Source organism: Vigna umbellata, chromosome 1 (genome assembly GCF_029865625.1).
Source record: "Vigna umbellata cultivar VRB3 chromosome 1, Vumbellata_1.0, whole genome shotgun sequence".
NCBI classification, from domain to species: Eukaryota; Viridiplantae; Streptophyta; class Magnoliopsida; order Fabales; family Fabaceae; genus Vigna; species Vigna umbellata.
In genome coordinates this window covers 14,089,863-14,106,823 of record NC_142165.1, presented here as the reverse complement: position 1 = coordinate 14,106,823, position 16,961 = coordinate 14,089,863, and the positions used below count along the sequence as shown (strand labels likewise).

The 16,961-nt window shown below is 31.1% G+C and overlaps 2 protein-coding genes across 2 annotated transcripts; both read right to left on the bottom strand.

Annotated features, from left to right (window-relative positions):
- Positions 1 to 206: 206 nt before the first annotated feature.
- On the bottom strand, positions 207 to 2,086 carry LOC124841042 (fructose-bisphosphate aldolase, cytoplasmic isozyme 1). The gene is made up of 3 exons (XM_047317206.2): positions 1,927 to 2,086; positions 998 to 1,680; positions 207 to 786 (listed from the first exon to the last, which is right to left on the bottom strand). Exons 1-3 carry the CDS (start codon positions 1,952 to 1,954, stop codon positions 424 to 426), a joined length of 1,074 nt encoding a protein of 357 aa, XP_047173162.1. The 5' UTR covers positions 1,955 to 2,086; the 3' UTR covers positions 207 to 423.
- A 1,461-nt stretch (positions 2,087 to 3,547) lies between these two features.
- LOC124841041 (uridine kinase-like protein 4) lies at positions 3,548 to 11,399 on the bottom strand. Its single transcript, XM_047317205.2, has 15 exons — positions 11,290 to 11,399; positions 10,411 to 10,565; positions 9,461 to 9,552; positions 7,743 to 7,812; positions 7,044 to 7,162; positions 6,613 to 6,709; positions 6,138 to 6,217; positions 5,632 to 5,826; positions 5,438 to 5,521; positions 5,283 to 5,343; positions 4,738 to 4,798; positions 4,509 to 4,602; positions 4,362 to 4,434; positions 4,100 to 4,182; positions 3,548 to 4,003 (listed from the first exon to the last, which is right to left on the bottom strand). The coding sequence occupies exons 2-15, from the start codon at positions 10,553 to 10,555 to the stop codon at positions 3,830 to 3,832; spliced, it is 1,428 nt and encodes a 475-aa protein (XP_047173161.1). The 5' UTR covers positions 10,556 to 10,565; positions 11,290 to 11,399; the 3' UTR covers positions 3,548 to 3,829.
- Positions 11,400 to 16,961: the final 5,562 nt, after the last annotated feature.

Genomic DNA, 16,961 nt, shown 5'->3' with positions numbered 1-16,961 from the left:
ACGGAATATCCTTGAATTATCAGTGACTACACAAAAAGATTACTATTATTTCTGGTTAATACCACTGCAGATTTTGAGCTATCAAAAACTAAATTAAGTAATCATTAATATTGATTTAAAATAGGTACTGCAGACAGTAACTTGGAGATACCATGGTAACTGATAAATTTAGTTCCTATAAAGTAAACTTAGATTTGTAAAATATGTAACCCAAAAAATAAACGTGTTAATCAGAAGCAAATGCTTAGACTGTATGACATATACCAGAATGCCCCCACCCCAGATCAGTTCCCAAGTTCATTTACAGTGTGTTTGTCTCTCCATTCTCACGTTTTCCTATGTACCTCAACGTGACAGAATCAAAAACCATGGATTGACATTTAAACAGACTTCAAACAGAGAAACAGACACACTCTTAGAAGCCTAATACTTGTAGTTCTTCTCATACAAACTCTCAGAAGCCAACCCAGCTTGGCTTCCACCAGCAAACTTCCCCAGAGTTGCCTCAGAATTGGCCTTGCATCTTGCAAGGAATGCTCCTTGAGCTTTGGCAACATTCTCTTCCTTTCCACCCCATGTCTTGAGTGTGCTTTGCTGCAGTGCTCTCCCAAATGAGAATGAGAGAGTCCATGGCTTCAACACCTCCAACTTGTTCATTGCATTGAGGTTGAGGGTGGCTTCTTCTTCACTCTGTCCACCAGACAGGAACACAATCCCTGGCACCGCAGCTGGGACAGTCCTCCGGAGTGCTTGAACTGTGTACTCAGCAATCACCTCAGCTGCTACCTGCATGCACACAGATGAAATTCTTTTCCAAGTAACTAATTTCTTTTGGAGCAAAAGAGTGATATAGGAAAAGAACACGCTCCAATACAATCAGATAGCTTAGTGAAATATCACTATATAATAGCAGTTTTACTTGGTTACATTAATACTACCGAACTAGTCTTCAGCAAGCAAGTTATATCAGGATATTCAAATCGAAGATGTTAATTACCTTTGGGCTATCAGAGCCTGGAGTGACCATGTTGGGCTTGAGAAGAGTTCCTTCAAGAAGGACATGGTGATCATTGAGAGCCTTGTAAACAGATGCAAGCACGGTCTCAGTGACAGCAGCACATTTGGCTATGTCATGAGGTCCATCAGTGAGAATCTCAGGCTCAACAATGGGCACAAGGCCATTCTCCTGGCAGATGATGGCATAGCGTGCCAAGCCCTGTGCATTTTGCTGGATGGAAAGCTCAGAGGGCTCAGTGGGACCAATTTTGAGAACTGCACGCCACTTTGCAAAGCGTGCACCGGCCTTGTAGTACTTCTGGCACCGAGCTCCGAGAGAGTCAAAGCCCTGCGTGGTGGTTTCACCGTTTGTGCCAGCCAACTCAACAACACCCGTGTCCACTTTGATGCCTGGGATGACATTGTTCTCTTCAAGAACCTCTACAAAAGGCTTCCCATCACTGGTTTTCTGGTAAAGCGTTTCCTCAAAGAGGATGACACCAGAGAGGTATTGGAGGGCATTCGGTGAGGTGAAGAGAAGCTGTCTAAGAGCTTGGCGGTTAGCCTCAATGTTCTCAACGTTAATGCTGGCTAAACGCTTTCCAATGGTGCCGGTGCTCTCATCTGCAGCCAAGATACCCTTCCCAGGTGTGGCTATGTACTTGGCATTCTTTATAAGCTCATCTAGAATTTATATATAGAGACACCCCCATGTGAAAACAATGTCCAAGATTTAATTTTTAAGATAGAAAACATTCATTGCATGAAGTTGGTGAAACTCCTTAGACATGAAATCTTCATAATTTGTAACATGTTAATTAATCCATGCAGTTGTTTAGTTGTTAGAAACATGTTTTTGGTTAAGTGTGTGTAGTGTGGATAAGATGTAGAGAGATAGAGGAGAGAAGATATGAAGATTTATACATATACCTGCATACTTTCCAACAAAGGCAGACATGGTTAATTAAGCTTTGAAAATGGCGGGAAAGAGATAACAGATGACAGGGAAGAAGAAAGCTATATAGATAAAAGTGTGGAGGGAATATACCGAGTGGTATCTAGAGAAGGCATGCAAGAGAACCACGTGTCCCATGATTAGCCTAACGAAGGTTATCACTCTTGGATAAAGAAACGAGTGATCCTTCATTTGCACAAGTGGCAATGGATATTTTCAGGAAAACTCTCTCGTCCCTAATCCTCTTTCACTTCCCTCTCTCTCATATCACATCATATCAATCCATACGTACATATATATTACATACAAACAGGGTTGCATGTATTGGTGGGGGTGGCTTTCGCCTCTCCCCAAACAAATTCTATATATATATATATATATATATATATTCATTCATTCTGAAGGAAAATATATATTATAACTTTTGATAATGATTTTCTATTTTTTATTATCATTTTTATTTCTTTTCTTATCACATGATCATTGCATCTATTTTTTTTTCTTTTTCGTACTATTATTTCTTTCCACTCAAATAGTTGTATTTTAAAAAAAGTATATGACTGACATCTTTCGTAATTTTTATTTCCTATTTTTTTCCTGATTTTTTAGTGAAAAAATTAGAAGAATATCATTTTATCATCCGATGGTGTAAATTGTTATGTGTGCTAAAGCTGTTGGTTTTCATCATAATTAATTTAAAGTCGCGTCTAGGATATCATTTTTAATTGGATAATTATAAAATATTACAATAATAGTTTATACATAATCAGTGTTGTTATTCTCGACATCAAAAACTAAATTGTTGTTTAAGGAAATATGAAGATTAAATTAGAATTTGAAATAAAGTGATAAAAATAATAAGAATTTCCTATCACTAGATTTCTTGTTCAATTTTTAAAAAATATTCTCTTTTTCTTTCGCTTTAGTTATAGTGTTATACTATTTATTTTTATTTAATTTATGTAGATGTAATTTTTATGATGTATGATTAATTCTTTATGTACATAATGTTAACATTTTTTAATTTTTTATAATTAAGCCCTAAAATCTAACAATCAAATAACTTTTACACCCTGTTTGTTTTTAAAGGCGGAAAAGCTCGGATAAAAGACGGTAAAAGAATTGCGAAGAGAGTTTGAAAAGAATTTACAAAAGCCTTATAAAGTTTCTCTACCAACAAAAATTATATTTCCAACTTGTATATGACACGATGGAAGAAATGTCCAGAATTAAGGTCAAATCCCGACACCTGCTATATTTTATTTCAATATCATCTCACATTTCTCCTTGGAATTACAAGGTTTTCAGTTCAACTCCCACTACTAACACTAAAATTTACAAGACTGATTTGAATGGTATTAAAAAAAATCAAAACCTAAAAACGATATTAATATCTGAAAAAAATATTATTTCTTCACCACTTTAATATATTTAAGTTCTTTTAATAGGTAGATTTCTTTGCAGAACAATGTTTCGGCCACATTCTAGATTTTTAATTTGTTTTATCACTGTCCTCAAGCTACATCTTCACATGCAAGTTACACTCTCCATATACTCCAACTAGGGAATTCAAGATACTTTATAACTGGACCAGAATTAAACTAAGAGCTTATATCATTTATGCATATAAAGTACAAATATCTGAATTCCATAAAAATGAATTTTGGCAAGCCAGTATCCGACAAAGAATAAATTCAAAGAAAATTCAGGAAAAACAGAAAATGGTAAAAAAATGCATGTGAATATTCTAAGTGTCTGATTTTAAAAACTAAAGGATTGTGATCAAAATTGATTTAGAATACAACTCAGCAAAATCTTGGTTCAGAAAATTTTAGCTCTTTAATATTATACCGAAACCAACAGAGTGGCGGAGTATAACTACTGTGAAGGGAGCAGCACCTGGTGGTCATCATCTGTTCCAAAATACCGATCCCCAAACTCTCCCATGCCAGGTATGACACGGAAATCTTCATTCAAACCAATTTCAATATCCGATGTCACGATCTTTATTTTTGGGAAGCTTTTGCAGACCACATGAACACCTTGAGGTGCCTGACAATAAAAGAGAGCGTATATGTAAATCATTATCTACAAAATTATGGCAAGATATAGTGATATATCGAGGAACCACAAACATTAATAACTTACTGATATCAGATTGAGAAATATAATGTTGGACTCTGGTACACCCTTCTTTAAAAGTAGAGAAATTGCTTGAACAGCCGAATTACCTAAAGATGAAATGTTATTCAAAATGAAAAATGAATAACATCCTTATTATGCTAACAGTTGTTACGTGACTTAATAAGTCGCAGCTGACCGCTGACTGTTCATATACTTATTTACACAATGTAAAATATTCAAACTAGGACTAAAAACCACCAGAAAAAAAAACGATGAGTATGCAAACCTGTGCCTAAGATAGGATCCAACAGCAATACATGTCTATCTGAGATATCCTTTGGCAACTTCTCATATATTAGCTGCTCAATAATCAAAGGATAAGTTAGTGACCCTGAAATGAAAAGAAGCATAACCAAGCACACAGATGACGAACCTGTTGACCATTGTCACCCTCTCTGTGAATAAGAATTTTCCCAATTTTGATGCCTTTGCAGCATGCTCGTAAAGCATTTTCCATACTCTCGCCACTGAGATTGGATTGTATATTAAATTTAAGGACAGTTTCTTTTCTAAGCAATTATTTCTTATTTATCTAAAATTACATAATCATCGTAGGAACACATCAAACCAAGGAATAGGAAAGAACATATTTTTGTCAATACCTCCGGATGATGGAGACACCACACAACCTCTTACAGAAATCCACGCCACTGTAAACCGATCCTGCATTAAAAGACAGTATTAATTGTAACCATAAAAAAATAAGACATGAAACAAACTAGTTCTACTTTTTGAATGTTCTAAGGAGAATGTCAACTAAGAAGCAGCCACGAAAGTTTATCATTTTTAGTATGGAAATTAACATCATGAGCAGAACATGTCTCTCAACCGTACAATGACACGATACCCCCTTCGGTTCCCATTCTATGAAGTATCTATTAGACTCGGAATTCAGACTGTAGAAATGATATATAGCACTTCCAAGAGGTCCAACATAAGTTAGATATTTCTAAAACAAGGCTAGAAACATGTAGTCTATGTTCCTCCTCACTTTTGTGACAATGATACGGCAAGATTTTAGAAACCAGATATACAAAACAAGCACATCACCAACCGCACTTCCAAGTACAATGAGACGAGAATAATGCATCGTCAGAGGTCCATATAATACAAGCCAAGAAAATTATGATTGAAAAGAACAGCTTACCAGTTGGAGTGATTACTTGCTTTTCCGTAAATGGAAGATGCCCTAGGCCATGTTCTACAACCTTTTCAAGTGGGCAAAATTTCACCATTAATGCATAAAGAAAATGCCATGTCACCACTAAAATTAAGAGCAGCAAGTGAACCCCATTTACATACCAAACGAATCAAACGGTCAGAATAAAATACAAAGTCATGTTTCGTTGTTTGAGAATCACGAATCAGGGTATGCATACCCCGTATCTGCATCGAAGCAATTATCCTGATAATTCAGCCTCCAGTAGCAAAATCAAAATTTGGATCTCCAGCCAAATAGGGATGATTGAAAAAATTCAACAAAAGAAAAGGGATACCTGAAAAGTAGACTGAATAACATATAAGCTAGGGTATATTTTACACAAGTCATGCTGCCCAAGCTTCATGCGGATATGCTGTACAATCAAATCAATAGCTACATGATTATCTCCTCCACGGGGTATAATGATATCGGCATACTTCTTGGTGGGAAGAATAAAGTCATCAAAAGCCGGCTTCACAAATTTAGAATACTGTATCAAGTATACAAGAATCAGTAACTAACAATATATATTAAATTAAAAAGGGAATATAATAGCCTGCTTTATTAACAAAACCAAAAAAAAAAAGATCATTAAAGATTGAATTTCACAAAAACTGAGTAATTACAAGTTTTCTAATCAATGAAATTGCGTAACAGTCTCTCAGCACCATGAACTAAAATAGCATATCCAGGTCTTGAAATGCCGTGAATGTAAGAATTACTAAGGCAAAAGCTTAAAAAAAAGAAGATAATCAAAGTATGAAAATGGAAGTGCAAATGGTGTGGCTGGAGAGTAAATACCTGATCGAGCACAGCTCCAATATCACGAGCATTGTCAGCAGTATCCCGTTTAATTCTTCTCGCCAAGCGAATATCAGCATCTGCACTGAACATTTCATAATGTTAAATGACAGCATAACTTCGTAGTGCAACAAAGACATAAAATATAAAAGTATGCATGTTTGTAAAATAGCGCCAGAAGGAAGACAAAGGCAATCGTTGATAAAAATAGAAACCAGTATAAAAAGGGTGTGGGAGGCGAAGATAGTGTCGATTAGCACGTGAGAAGAACATGAACAATTTTAGATAATGTGCAGAATATCCACTCTCCTATATCACAAAGTGAATTAGGAAGGGTGAAATTTAAGCCCACCGAACCAAAAGGAATGAATATGATAACAGAATCTACATGAAGTATGAGATATCAAAGCCACGGGAAACAAAATAATAGAATAGAGTACGCTACAAACATAATGGAAATAAAATAATAAAGGACCTGTGTCGACAAATATCTTCATATTCATCAATGCCCGCACTCGTGGATCATGGAAAACAAGGATACCTTCCAAAATAATAACATCCGCCAGGTTTACCTGCAAAACAATTAAACCAACATAAAATGGAAGTGTGAAAAAAAATGTCTTCGATATAAATTTCAGTCTGCTGAAAATAATAAAACTGCAGAAGAAGCATATATACTGCATGATTTGGCAATCATTAGTAACCAAACTATTCAAATTCAAATAAGAACATCGCTGTCATTTCATCCTAATATATTTTTGCTTGATCTATGCAAATAAAATAACTATTCTTTAGCATGATACAAAAACTAAAAGTAGTGAACTAGATCAGTCTTAGCCTGTTTTGTTAAGCATTTCAAGATCGTGGACTAAAAGTTATAAATAAAAAGAGGAAAATATGATATACCCGTCTCGCTGGAAAAACACCAGTTTTGTAACCCTTAAAATCATACTTCGGAATATCTACTGCCTGGCCACGCTTCAACTTGTCCATGACACGTAGCAAATGCTCAGTATCAAAAGCTTCTGATGATACCAACAACATGAATTAGAAATAAAGTAGCTATATCAAGTCCAAGGACCATCGTTCACATATATAAAAAATATAAACGTTTTTAAATTCGCTATCTTATCAGTTATTAGATGTATTATATTTACCATTACGAACTGGACTCAGCTACTAATTATGCTTTCTGGGTTCTCAAGTCTTGTATTATATGAACTTTTGTTCAACCTTTACAAAGCTCATGATGCATATAACACATTTAGTAGCACTGTGACATGAATTTGCAGTGGCTTCACCAAGCATGCTCTTCTATAGGCTAAATTCGAGAATATTCTAGCTCTGAAGCTTAGTGAAAACTTTATGTTCAAATCACTTAATTTTGAGGTAAATTATGATGTAAATCTTTCAAATGTTAATTTCCTGAAGCATTTTGAGAGTAAGAAAGCTGCAGTTGGTACTCACGAATGTAATGGATTTGTTCTGGTAGAAATTTAACTATCTATAGGGAACTATAAGACCAGACCCTTTATTATAATGTCTTAATGTAAAGAGCAAGTCACTAATTAATAAGGTGAGAGTAACCTTTTAAATTGAACTTACCAGGATGGTCAAAGTTGTAATCTTGTACTCTTATAAGTTGCTCCTCAGTCAAATTATGGTAAAATGAATCCTGTTGTAAAATGTAATTCATTTATTCCACTCAGCGTATTACAATAAGTGCAATAAAACGCATCAATCCTAATTCTTAAACATGAAACCTCAAAAACGTTAAAGACCAAAATACAAAAGGAAAAGTAAAATATGTGAATAAATAAATAACTTAAAAGGTGAAGATCATCATTCAAGCAACTCACTTGAGTTGCCATAATAAATATTTTATACTTCATTTAAATACAAACAAATCTAAATATTTATTCCTATTTAATATTCGTAAAACATCATTCTTTATATGGCTATTCTATTTTCATTGAATTGCTTTTATTTATTATATCAAATTCCAATGGTTTATATATATATATATATATATATATATATATATATATATATATATATATTGAATTGAGAGTAATAAATTAAATGATATTAACCGACTTTCTTAATTAGTATGAAATTAATTGTGTTTATTCATTTTTCTCACTGTAAGCAATTTTTTTCCAATCCGCCAAGTCGACAAATTTTCCTAAAATGACCCCAAAATTTGACCGTTCTTTTATATTATATTATTGATATTCACTTTAATTTATAATAATTTTATGTCATTAGTTAGAATAAAAAATAAATATATAATTTTTTACTTACACAAATTTTTATTTCAAAATTTAAAATGGAAGAGGAAAGACCGAAAAAAATTATATATATATATATATATATATATATATATATATTAGTTTCTATTAATTACTTTTTATAATCATGAAAAAAATAATGTGAACTAATAATTCTAACAATAAAATGAATTTTAAATTAATCACAACTTTAAAAAAACGTGAAGAAGTATATTATGAAAATATAAATTATTTTAAATGATTAATAAACATAAATTAATTTTAAATAAAAATAAATTACCTTTTATTAATAAATATATACTAATACTTAATATTATGAAATTAATTAGACCCCATCAAAAAGTAGAAAGCACTATTGCTTTATATACCAAATAAGCTTTGTTTCTAACCCATGAAAATTGCCTTGCAACACCATAGAATTATTAGACATTAATAATGACAGAAGAACACCTACATTGGAGATGCCGTAATTGTAAAAAATGTTAGAAAACATATCCAAAGAACTTTTCAATGTAAGACTTCTTTTAGTAACAAAATCATTGATATTGTTAAGGAAATTGAGGGAGAAAAGCATACATGTTCATGATAAAAGAGGTGATGAGAACAACACAATATTGGTGCCCAACAGAATGTCAACATTGAATTGAAAATAGTACAGAACAAAGATGATAAAAACAATCAGTTCAAAATATTTTGGGATATCACTGGGACAATATGACCGAACAAAATACTGAGGAATTCAAATATAGGAGGATACAGGGTGCTAACAAGTTATAAGGCTTGAAGCATAAACTGAAAACCACTGGCTGTTTTCCGTAAATATGTTTGAGTCACATACTTAAATACTTATAAATTATCAATCTAATCATCACTAAGTACGTATAAAAAAATTCACTCCATTTTTTCCCTATCTTTTATTGTGTCTTTTCTATCTCTATCATTTATCACATCCATTTCTATTTTCTTCTTATTTATTCCTTCTGTTCGAATTCAAAATGCAATGGACTCTTCGTATTTATAGAATATAAATACCTGATTAACAAGTACAACTCGTTGGTCATGAAGCTGCTGAATAATCAAATCACAAACTGATGTCTTACCGGATGCTGCTCCACCAGCAACACCTGTCACATGCACAATCGAAAAAGTAAATAGAAAAGGAATTAGAATCATAGATGCCTAATAAAAATTGCAAAGATGTGAAAACGAGACATCCATAGCTGTCGAGATCTTATTTTCAAAGCTCCTGCTTCTGACATTGGAACAAAGAAAATTTCAATATTAACTAAGCGAATTTGCCGGAAGCTCTAATTTATATGGTTAGGGGTTACGTGTGTGAGGTAGACCCAGTTTCAAAACTGTAGACTTACAAAGTAACAGGAATAATCAGGAGATGGTGTAAGAACCTAGAGTATGTTCATTTTGGATAAATTTTTCCCCAAATAATTACTAGAGAGGAAAAATAAATAAGACTAAAATTAGTTTATGCATAAATCAAAAGTAAAATTTTAGAAATTGACATAAAGTGTCAAGTATGATGACTCCGATTTCTTTTTCTCACAACCAATATGAATTGAGTTGGTGGTAGTTTATCTTTCACAATCAGATAAACTTCTGTTTCAAGAAAGGCCGTTGCTCTAACCTAAAACAAAATTGTAATGAAGTATGATGTCTTCAAAGGTAATATTGTTCTTCTTCTTAAAGCTAAAGGCTTTGGAATCATTTGCTAATGCAGGAGGAAAAGAAAGACTGGTGATATTCCTCTGTCTTAACAGAACACCACAATTCACATCTGGGGTCTAGAGCCTCAGTTTATAGTAACCAAAATCCTTAGTATACTTACTACACTATTGTACATTAGATAAGGTCCAGCAAAAAAGACAAAGTTTAATGTAAGAAGTACCCACATTGATTTCCGTGACACAAACAGACAAATATATCATGTTATGACTGCATAGGTAGCTTGTCATGGAAAAACATACCTATCACAAAAGGTTGTTTGTTCATGTCAGTTGCAGAAGTAGTCGGTTGCTCTGTGTTTCTTTGCTCTATGCCATCCATGTAAACTCCAGAAAAGTGAACCTCAGATGAAGACCCCATTAAATCCACAACTGACTTAGTTCCCATAGGCAAAGACCTGGAAAAATAAAATGTAAAAAATGTAAAACGAACACTCAATAAAAGACAGAAAAATATGAGTAGTAATAATAATAATATCAATAATAGTTTTTACAGCTTTCAAACGTATGTGGCTGATTGAATCAATCAAGGCAACCATTTCACCATAACAGCAATGCTTAAGATAGATTCACCCTTGGGGATGAAGTTCATTCAAACCTTCTAAAGGATGATTTCAGTACACCATACAAGACCTTAACAATTGCCACTTCCTAAAGCGTTATACGTATAAATAATCAGAAAAGCGTTATTATATTTTCCTGAACTGTTCTAAAGGACAAAAGAAGTATTTAGAAATTTCGTTGGGTCCATGGCATGATCTATCAAATAAATAATAACGCTTCAGGCCATCATCAACATCAGACACTTCCATCCGATCCGATGGACAAAAAAAACATGATTCCATCACCATGCGGTGCACGTAACAACCAGTCCAACCAAAGAGAGAGACAGAGAGGTTTCAAGGCTTATACATTTGCGTGCAACAAAACAAAAAAGAAAACAGATAAATTAAACGCGGTTCAGTTAGAAGGAAGGTAATCGCTGCCATTGTAGTACGAAGAGAGAGAACGCAGCCATGAATGAACGAATGCAGTTTTTTTCTGAGTTAAGAAATCCAGATCCAGACAAAAGGAGAAACAAAATGCGGAGAGGATCGAAATAGTGAAACAGTGAAAACGTACCTTTGAAGTGAAAGAATTGTAGGAAGACGAAAGAGGAACGGAGCGAAAGAAAGGGGAATAAATATATAGCAGCATACGGTGGAGCTGCCTTTTCACCTTTTTTTATCGTGCTGTTGGTATTATATATAGTGACGTCGATTGAAGCCATAAACAGAAAGAGATAAAGATATCTTTGATTTCCGGCTCCACTTCAAATTAAATTGAAAATAACATCAAAATATGTGTAATTAATTCCAAAAAGAAAAAATATTTATTCCATTAAATGTTTTCATAATTGCTATTGAAAATATATTAAATATTAAAATTGATTGCATTTTTGTCTTCCCTTGGTAATGGTGTAAATTTGTTTTGTCAAATTTTAAGGCATTCTCTAATTAATAAATTCTTAATATCCTATTAATGTGTGTTTAGGTTTTGATGATTGTGATGATGTAAGGTAGTGATAACATATTAATTATTTATATTTTTGAAAAATGTGTTACGCAGAAGAATTGAGATGAGACAGAAGAGTGTGGTTGGTTAGTGGGTCTGTGTTATGTAGAGTTAAAAGTGGAGAAAAGTCTCTAATATGAGGACCCCACAACACAAGTATTAGGTGTTGTGCTGTCACCGAAATTTTTAGCATCCAATTTCATTTGGCACTGAATCTCATGGGTCTACCAACCTTCCTTCTTTCTACAACTTTCATTCACTTTTTTTATTTTACAATTATTTTCTAATATCAAATTTGGTTTTTATTAATATAAGTATATTTTCTTAGAAAATAATACTTTAAAAAGAAACCCATGAATCAAGATCAGATTTTGTTTTTAGAATGTACACGTTTATTTTCAGGTTAATTATATGTTTCGTTTTTAAAATGTTATAATAGATTTGTTTTGTTTTTTATATGATAAACGAAAATTTACATCACTATGTCATATGCTAAAAATTATATTTTACATATGGTAGGATTAAAAACTAGTCTGAAAATAATAAATGTTTTTATAAAATAACTTTTAATTATTTTTGTTGAAAATCTCACATCGACTATATAAATGGAACAAATCTTATCTTACAAGCCTGTAGGATTGAATTAAAGTTCACTTCTTAATATGGTATCATAGTCAAGTTAGAGTCTATCTTAGTAAGATTTGTATGGACATATTATTTTCACTCTTATCGAACCATTAAGGCCAATAGAAGGACAAGATTATAAATAAAAAAGATTCAGTTTAGTTTTATTTTATAAAAATCACCATTTTTAAAAAAAATCTCAAGTTTTATTTGACTTTTTTTCTAGAATTTTAATTCCTCTCTTTATCTTTTAGGCTTTGTTCACTTAAATAGATTTAGGGGAGAGTGATTGGGGGGATTTGAAGGTAAATTTTGTTGTTGTTTATTTTTTAGTGAATTTGGAGGTAAATGAGAGTGAATTTGAAAGTAATTTTTTTAATTTGTCATGTCAATCAAATCCTACATTAATTCTCACAAACTTTACTTCCAAATTCACTCTCACTTATCTCCAAATTTACTCAAATATACAACAAAAATTTACCTTCAAATCCCCTCAATCACTTTTCTCTAAATTTATTCAAGTGAACAAAGCCTTAGAGTATAATATCATAAAAATGATATTGATAGAGAATTCTACTCATTTACCTATCTAAGTTAATAAGAGAATAAGTTCGCTTTTGTCTATTTGTGAGGTTTTGAGTTACATGTGATCTTTAGTTTTATATATATATATATAACTCAATAATTCAAAATAAATCTTAGTTTATGATCATAATAATATATTTATATTTATAATTGAAGTTTTGTTTGTATAGTTAGATTATATTGTGGGAAATAAAACGTTAAGGAGCAATTTTGAGCTAAAGAGTGATTTTTTTAAATATAAGAGAAGCTTATTATTTTTATTTTGTTGAAGTCCATATTTGTGTATGTGAACTGAATAAATTTTTAATTGGCTTGTGATATATGATGCAAAAAGTTAATTGATTAATAACTTATGTCCGTGTTTTGAATTTTGATGAAACGTTGGGCGCTGGCTTATTGGCACAGGAAGCCAATAAGCTGACATTAAGAGGTGGTTCTTATATTGAACCCGAGTGTTAGACACGGGTATTTGGAGAATATTTTTTTTTTCAAAAGTAATAATTTAAAAAAAATGTAAGCATATATTACATTTATTTCTATTTTCGTTATTATTATTATATTTGATTTTTCTACGAAAAATAAAATCCTAGCAACCAATTATTCTTATAAAAAACACATCAACATATAATAAACCACATTTACATCCCATGCTAATTCTTCTACTTTGTACAATAATAATTAAATAAGTTTTATACCAATTATAAAAGTGCATTATCATTTTTAAGTGTATTAATTGTTATTTTTATTGTTTCATTTATTGTGGAGTTTATTAGTGGGATTTTTACTTTTTCTACCAATCTTAATGTATTTAATTTTTTTTATCAAAATATAAATAATTGTGTTAATTAGAAAAAAATGTCTTTATGACCGAGAATAATGTCGTTAAACATAAAAGGGAAAAAAATGAAGAATGAATGTGTTTTTCTATGAAACTGAGTTGTTCTACAATATTCCATATGTCCCTGCTTCACTATTTGGTATGATCTTATTTCATTGTCCGAGATGAACATATTTCATCCTTGAGTGAATCAGAAGGGGTGGGGTGCCTGCAAACACTCTAACACTCAAGTCAGTTAATATGATATAGGTAACTCAGTTATTAGAATACGATTGGAGATGAATCTTAACCTAGAGGTAAGTCACCTTTATATGTCTTATTATTTGGGTTTTTACCTGATTGGGCTAGTTGTATCTATATTAGGAATGTAACCTATTTTAGGGAGGTTTAGATTCAACAATAATGTCATATGGTAATGTTAGATTGAAGTATTATCACCTTAGAGAAACTGAGATGAGATATCGACGGTCCAAGTTTGACATGATCTCAATTCGCATATGACTATTATAATTGCGAATCGGATGATCTCGGTCCTACGCAGTATCCTAGTGTTTACACGGTTTCAGATGAAAGGAAGAATACTCATTGATACATATCAACAACAAAAACCGTGGATATAGTGGATATATAATTACTAACAAATATTTATTGATAGATGTATAGTATGACGTCCAGTTAATCTAAGAATCAGGCGGTCATCTAGCCCACAGTCCCATGTGAGCTGGTTGGAAAATCGAACAATCGAACTAAAAAGCAGACTTAATGTTAAGGATAGTTGTATTAATCCTTAGCTAGACCATTGTAATTAGGTCAATAATAATCAGAAGCTCCTCCCGAAATCTATAAATACAAATTTGTGGTATTTATGTAGTGAGTTACATTGATTGCACATTGATTGTTAGCATTATCGGATGTTCACCGACTTTAACATTATAGTATCTTTTGCAGGTTCGATCGAACGACAATTAGCATGAAGTGAAAGAATAACTTTATATCGAGCTTAGAGTTTGGAGACTGTTTGAATTAGTAGATTTGACCTCGACCCTTTAAACAGAAACAATAGATTTTTTTTGGTCGATAAAATAAAAAATTATTAATAGACTTTTAACTATGAGTCATTACTGACTGATTTTCTAATCTATCAGTAAAATTTATAACAAATATTTTATTAATTTTAATGATTGATAAAACATTTGTAATTTTGATTCACTATGAAATTTAAAACATTATAGCTAAATTTATTTATTTTAAAAATCTCTTTATATAAAAATATCATAACAAAATACGTTTGATTTATCAAGCTAAGTTTTATTTTAATATTAGCAAACAAATATTTTATAAAAGAGACCTTCCTAAAACTTATAAAAGATGAGAATATTAATATAATATTACATTATTCTTATATTCAACTATTTATATATTCTGCCGTAAAAGATAATTCATCGTAGATCTTTTCTATGAAATTGTTTCTCTATTTTATTTTATTCAATATTATTTTATTTTTAGTCATAAATGATAAGTACAAAATATTTACAAAAATTAGAAATAATTTATTAAGAACAAGACAATAAAAATGAGAAAAAAAAAACTACAAAAAACTGTAAGTGGTTCAGTATTCAAATGTTTATGTATTGTATGTCTACTTATACAATAATTAGACATTTGTACGTTTATAGGTTAACTAGCGGTTAGAATAACTCGATTTATCACTTCCACTTTTAATGTAACACACCACAAAAGAGTCGTCGGTGTACGGATGATAGAGTGATATACTATTGACAAGGAAATGGTCGCAAAACACACATATTCCAGCTTTATGTCTGCATGAGTTTGAGAGACATGGAGGGAGATGTCTCTGAACCAACTATTTTTAGACTTTCACCGGAAATGCTCTAACTTCATCCACGGTCATGGAGGAAGCTTCCCAGCTTTAGACACTGATTTTGCATAAGTTTTAAACATGAAATTTGCAGAAATTTCAGCCATGACAACTTCGTTAGTTTGAGATATAGACATTGCAGTAGTAAAACTTTTCAAAAAAATATTTTATAGAAGAGACGTTAGTAAGACTTTGTTCACTTAAATGTATTTGGAAAAGAGTGATCCAAGGGATTTGAGAGGATTTGAAAGTAAATTTTTTTGTTGTTTATTTGAGTGAATTTGAAGTAAATGAGAGTGAATTTACAAGTACATTTTTTAATTTGTCACATCAATCAAATCTTACATTAATTTTTATAAATTTTACTTCCAAATTCACTCTCAACTACTTCTAAATCCAGTCAAATAAACAACAAAAATTTATTTTTAAATTCTCTCAATTACTTTCTCCTAAATCTATTCAAATTAGCAAAGTGTGCCTGAAACTTTTATAAATATTAATATAATTATCACACTATTTCTTATAGAAAGGTAATTTAAAGAAATGAGAAAGTAGATTAAATTATTATTTTTTATTTTATAAAATAAGATGGACTTAAAGTTGAGATAAAAGACAAAGAGGTAGAATATTTAAATTGAGCAGTCAACGTTCGGAAAGAGGTTTGAATTTCGGAAGATTTTGGCTCTGATGTTAGTATTTCAAAATCTAACGCATGGCTTCATAATTTTATCATATGCCTTTATTCCACTGTCAAACATTGGTCCCACGTACCATCTCACTTTTACTATTTTTAGACACTAATTTTGGTGACATTTATATATAAAAAATTTATTCAATTTTTCTTTAATTGGAATATAGAGAATCTATTTTTATATATATGTCAAATGGTTTATATGTTGTATTTTTTCAAACATTTAAAAAAATGAGTAACATTCTTTTAAAAATAATATTACGATAAAAAAAATTACTCATTTTTAATGTTTGAAAAAAAATATTGATTGATTTAATTATATTAATATGAAATTACTAAAAATATATTGATAAATAAAAATTTAAAATATATCGATTGATTTTAATGATATTATTTGAAAGTTAAAGAGAACTAGAAAGAAGAAAAATAATTTAAGATATTCTTACCTTATAAACTTTATCATTCAATATGTTATCCATTTTATAACGATAATACAACGATATTAAATATTATTTTAATATATTTTTATTATAATATTCTAATTATTCTGTAACTTTAACTACATAATTTTAAATATTGATTAAAATCAAATTTTATGCACAATTTTAAAATTTAATTATATA

Coding starts and splice junctions, on each gene's coding strand:
- LOC124841041 (XM_047317205.2), bottom strand. CDS start 10,555: ATGGGAACTAAGTCAGTTGTGGATTTAATGGGGTCTTCATCTGAGGTT. Junction 7,813..9,460: donor GAGTTGTACTTGTTAATCAG/GTATTTATATTC, acceptor ATTTTACAACAG/GATTCATTTTACCATAATTT. Junction 4,799..5,282: donor GCAAGTAATCACTCCAACTG/GTAAGCTGTTCT, acceptor CTTTTAATGCAG/GATCGGTTTACAGTGGCGTG.
- LOC124841042 (XM_047317206.2), bottom strand. CDS start 1,954: ATGTCTGCCTTTGTTGGAAAGTATGCAG. Junction 1,681..1,926: donor CTTTGTTGGAAAGTATGCAG/GTATATGTATAA, acceptor TATAAATTCTAG/ATGAGCTTATAAAGAATGCC. Junction 787..997: donor CAGGCTCTGATAGCCCAAAG/GTAATTAACATC, acceptor GTGTGCATGCAG/GTAGCAGCTGAGGTGATTGC.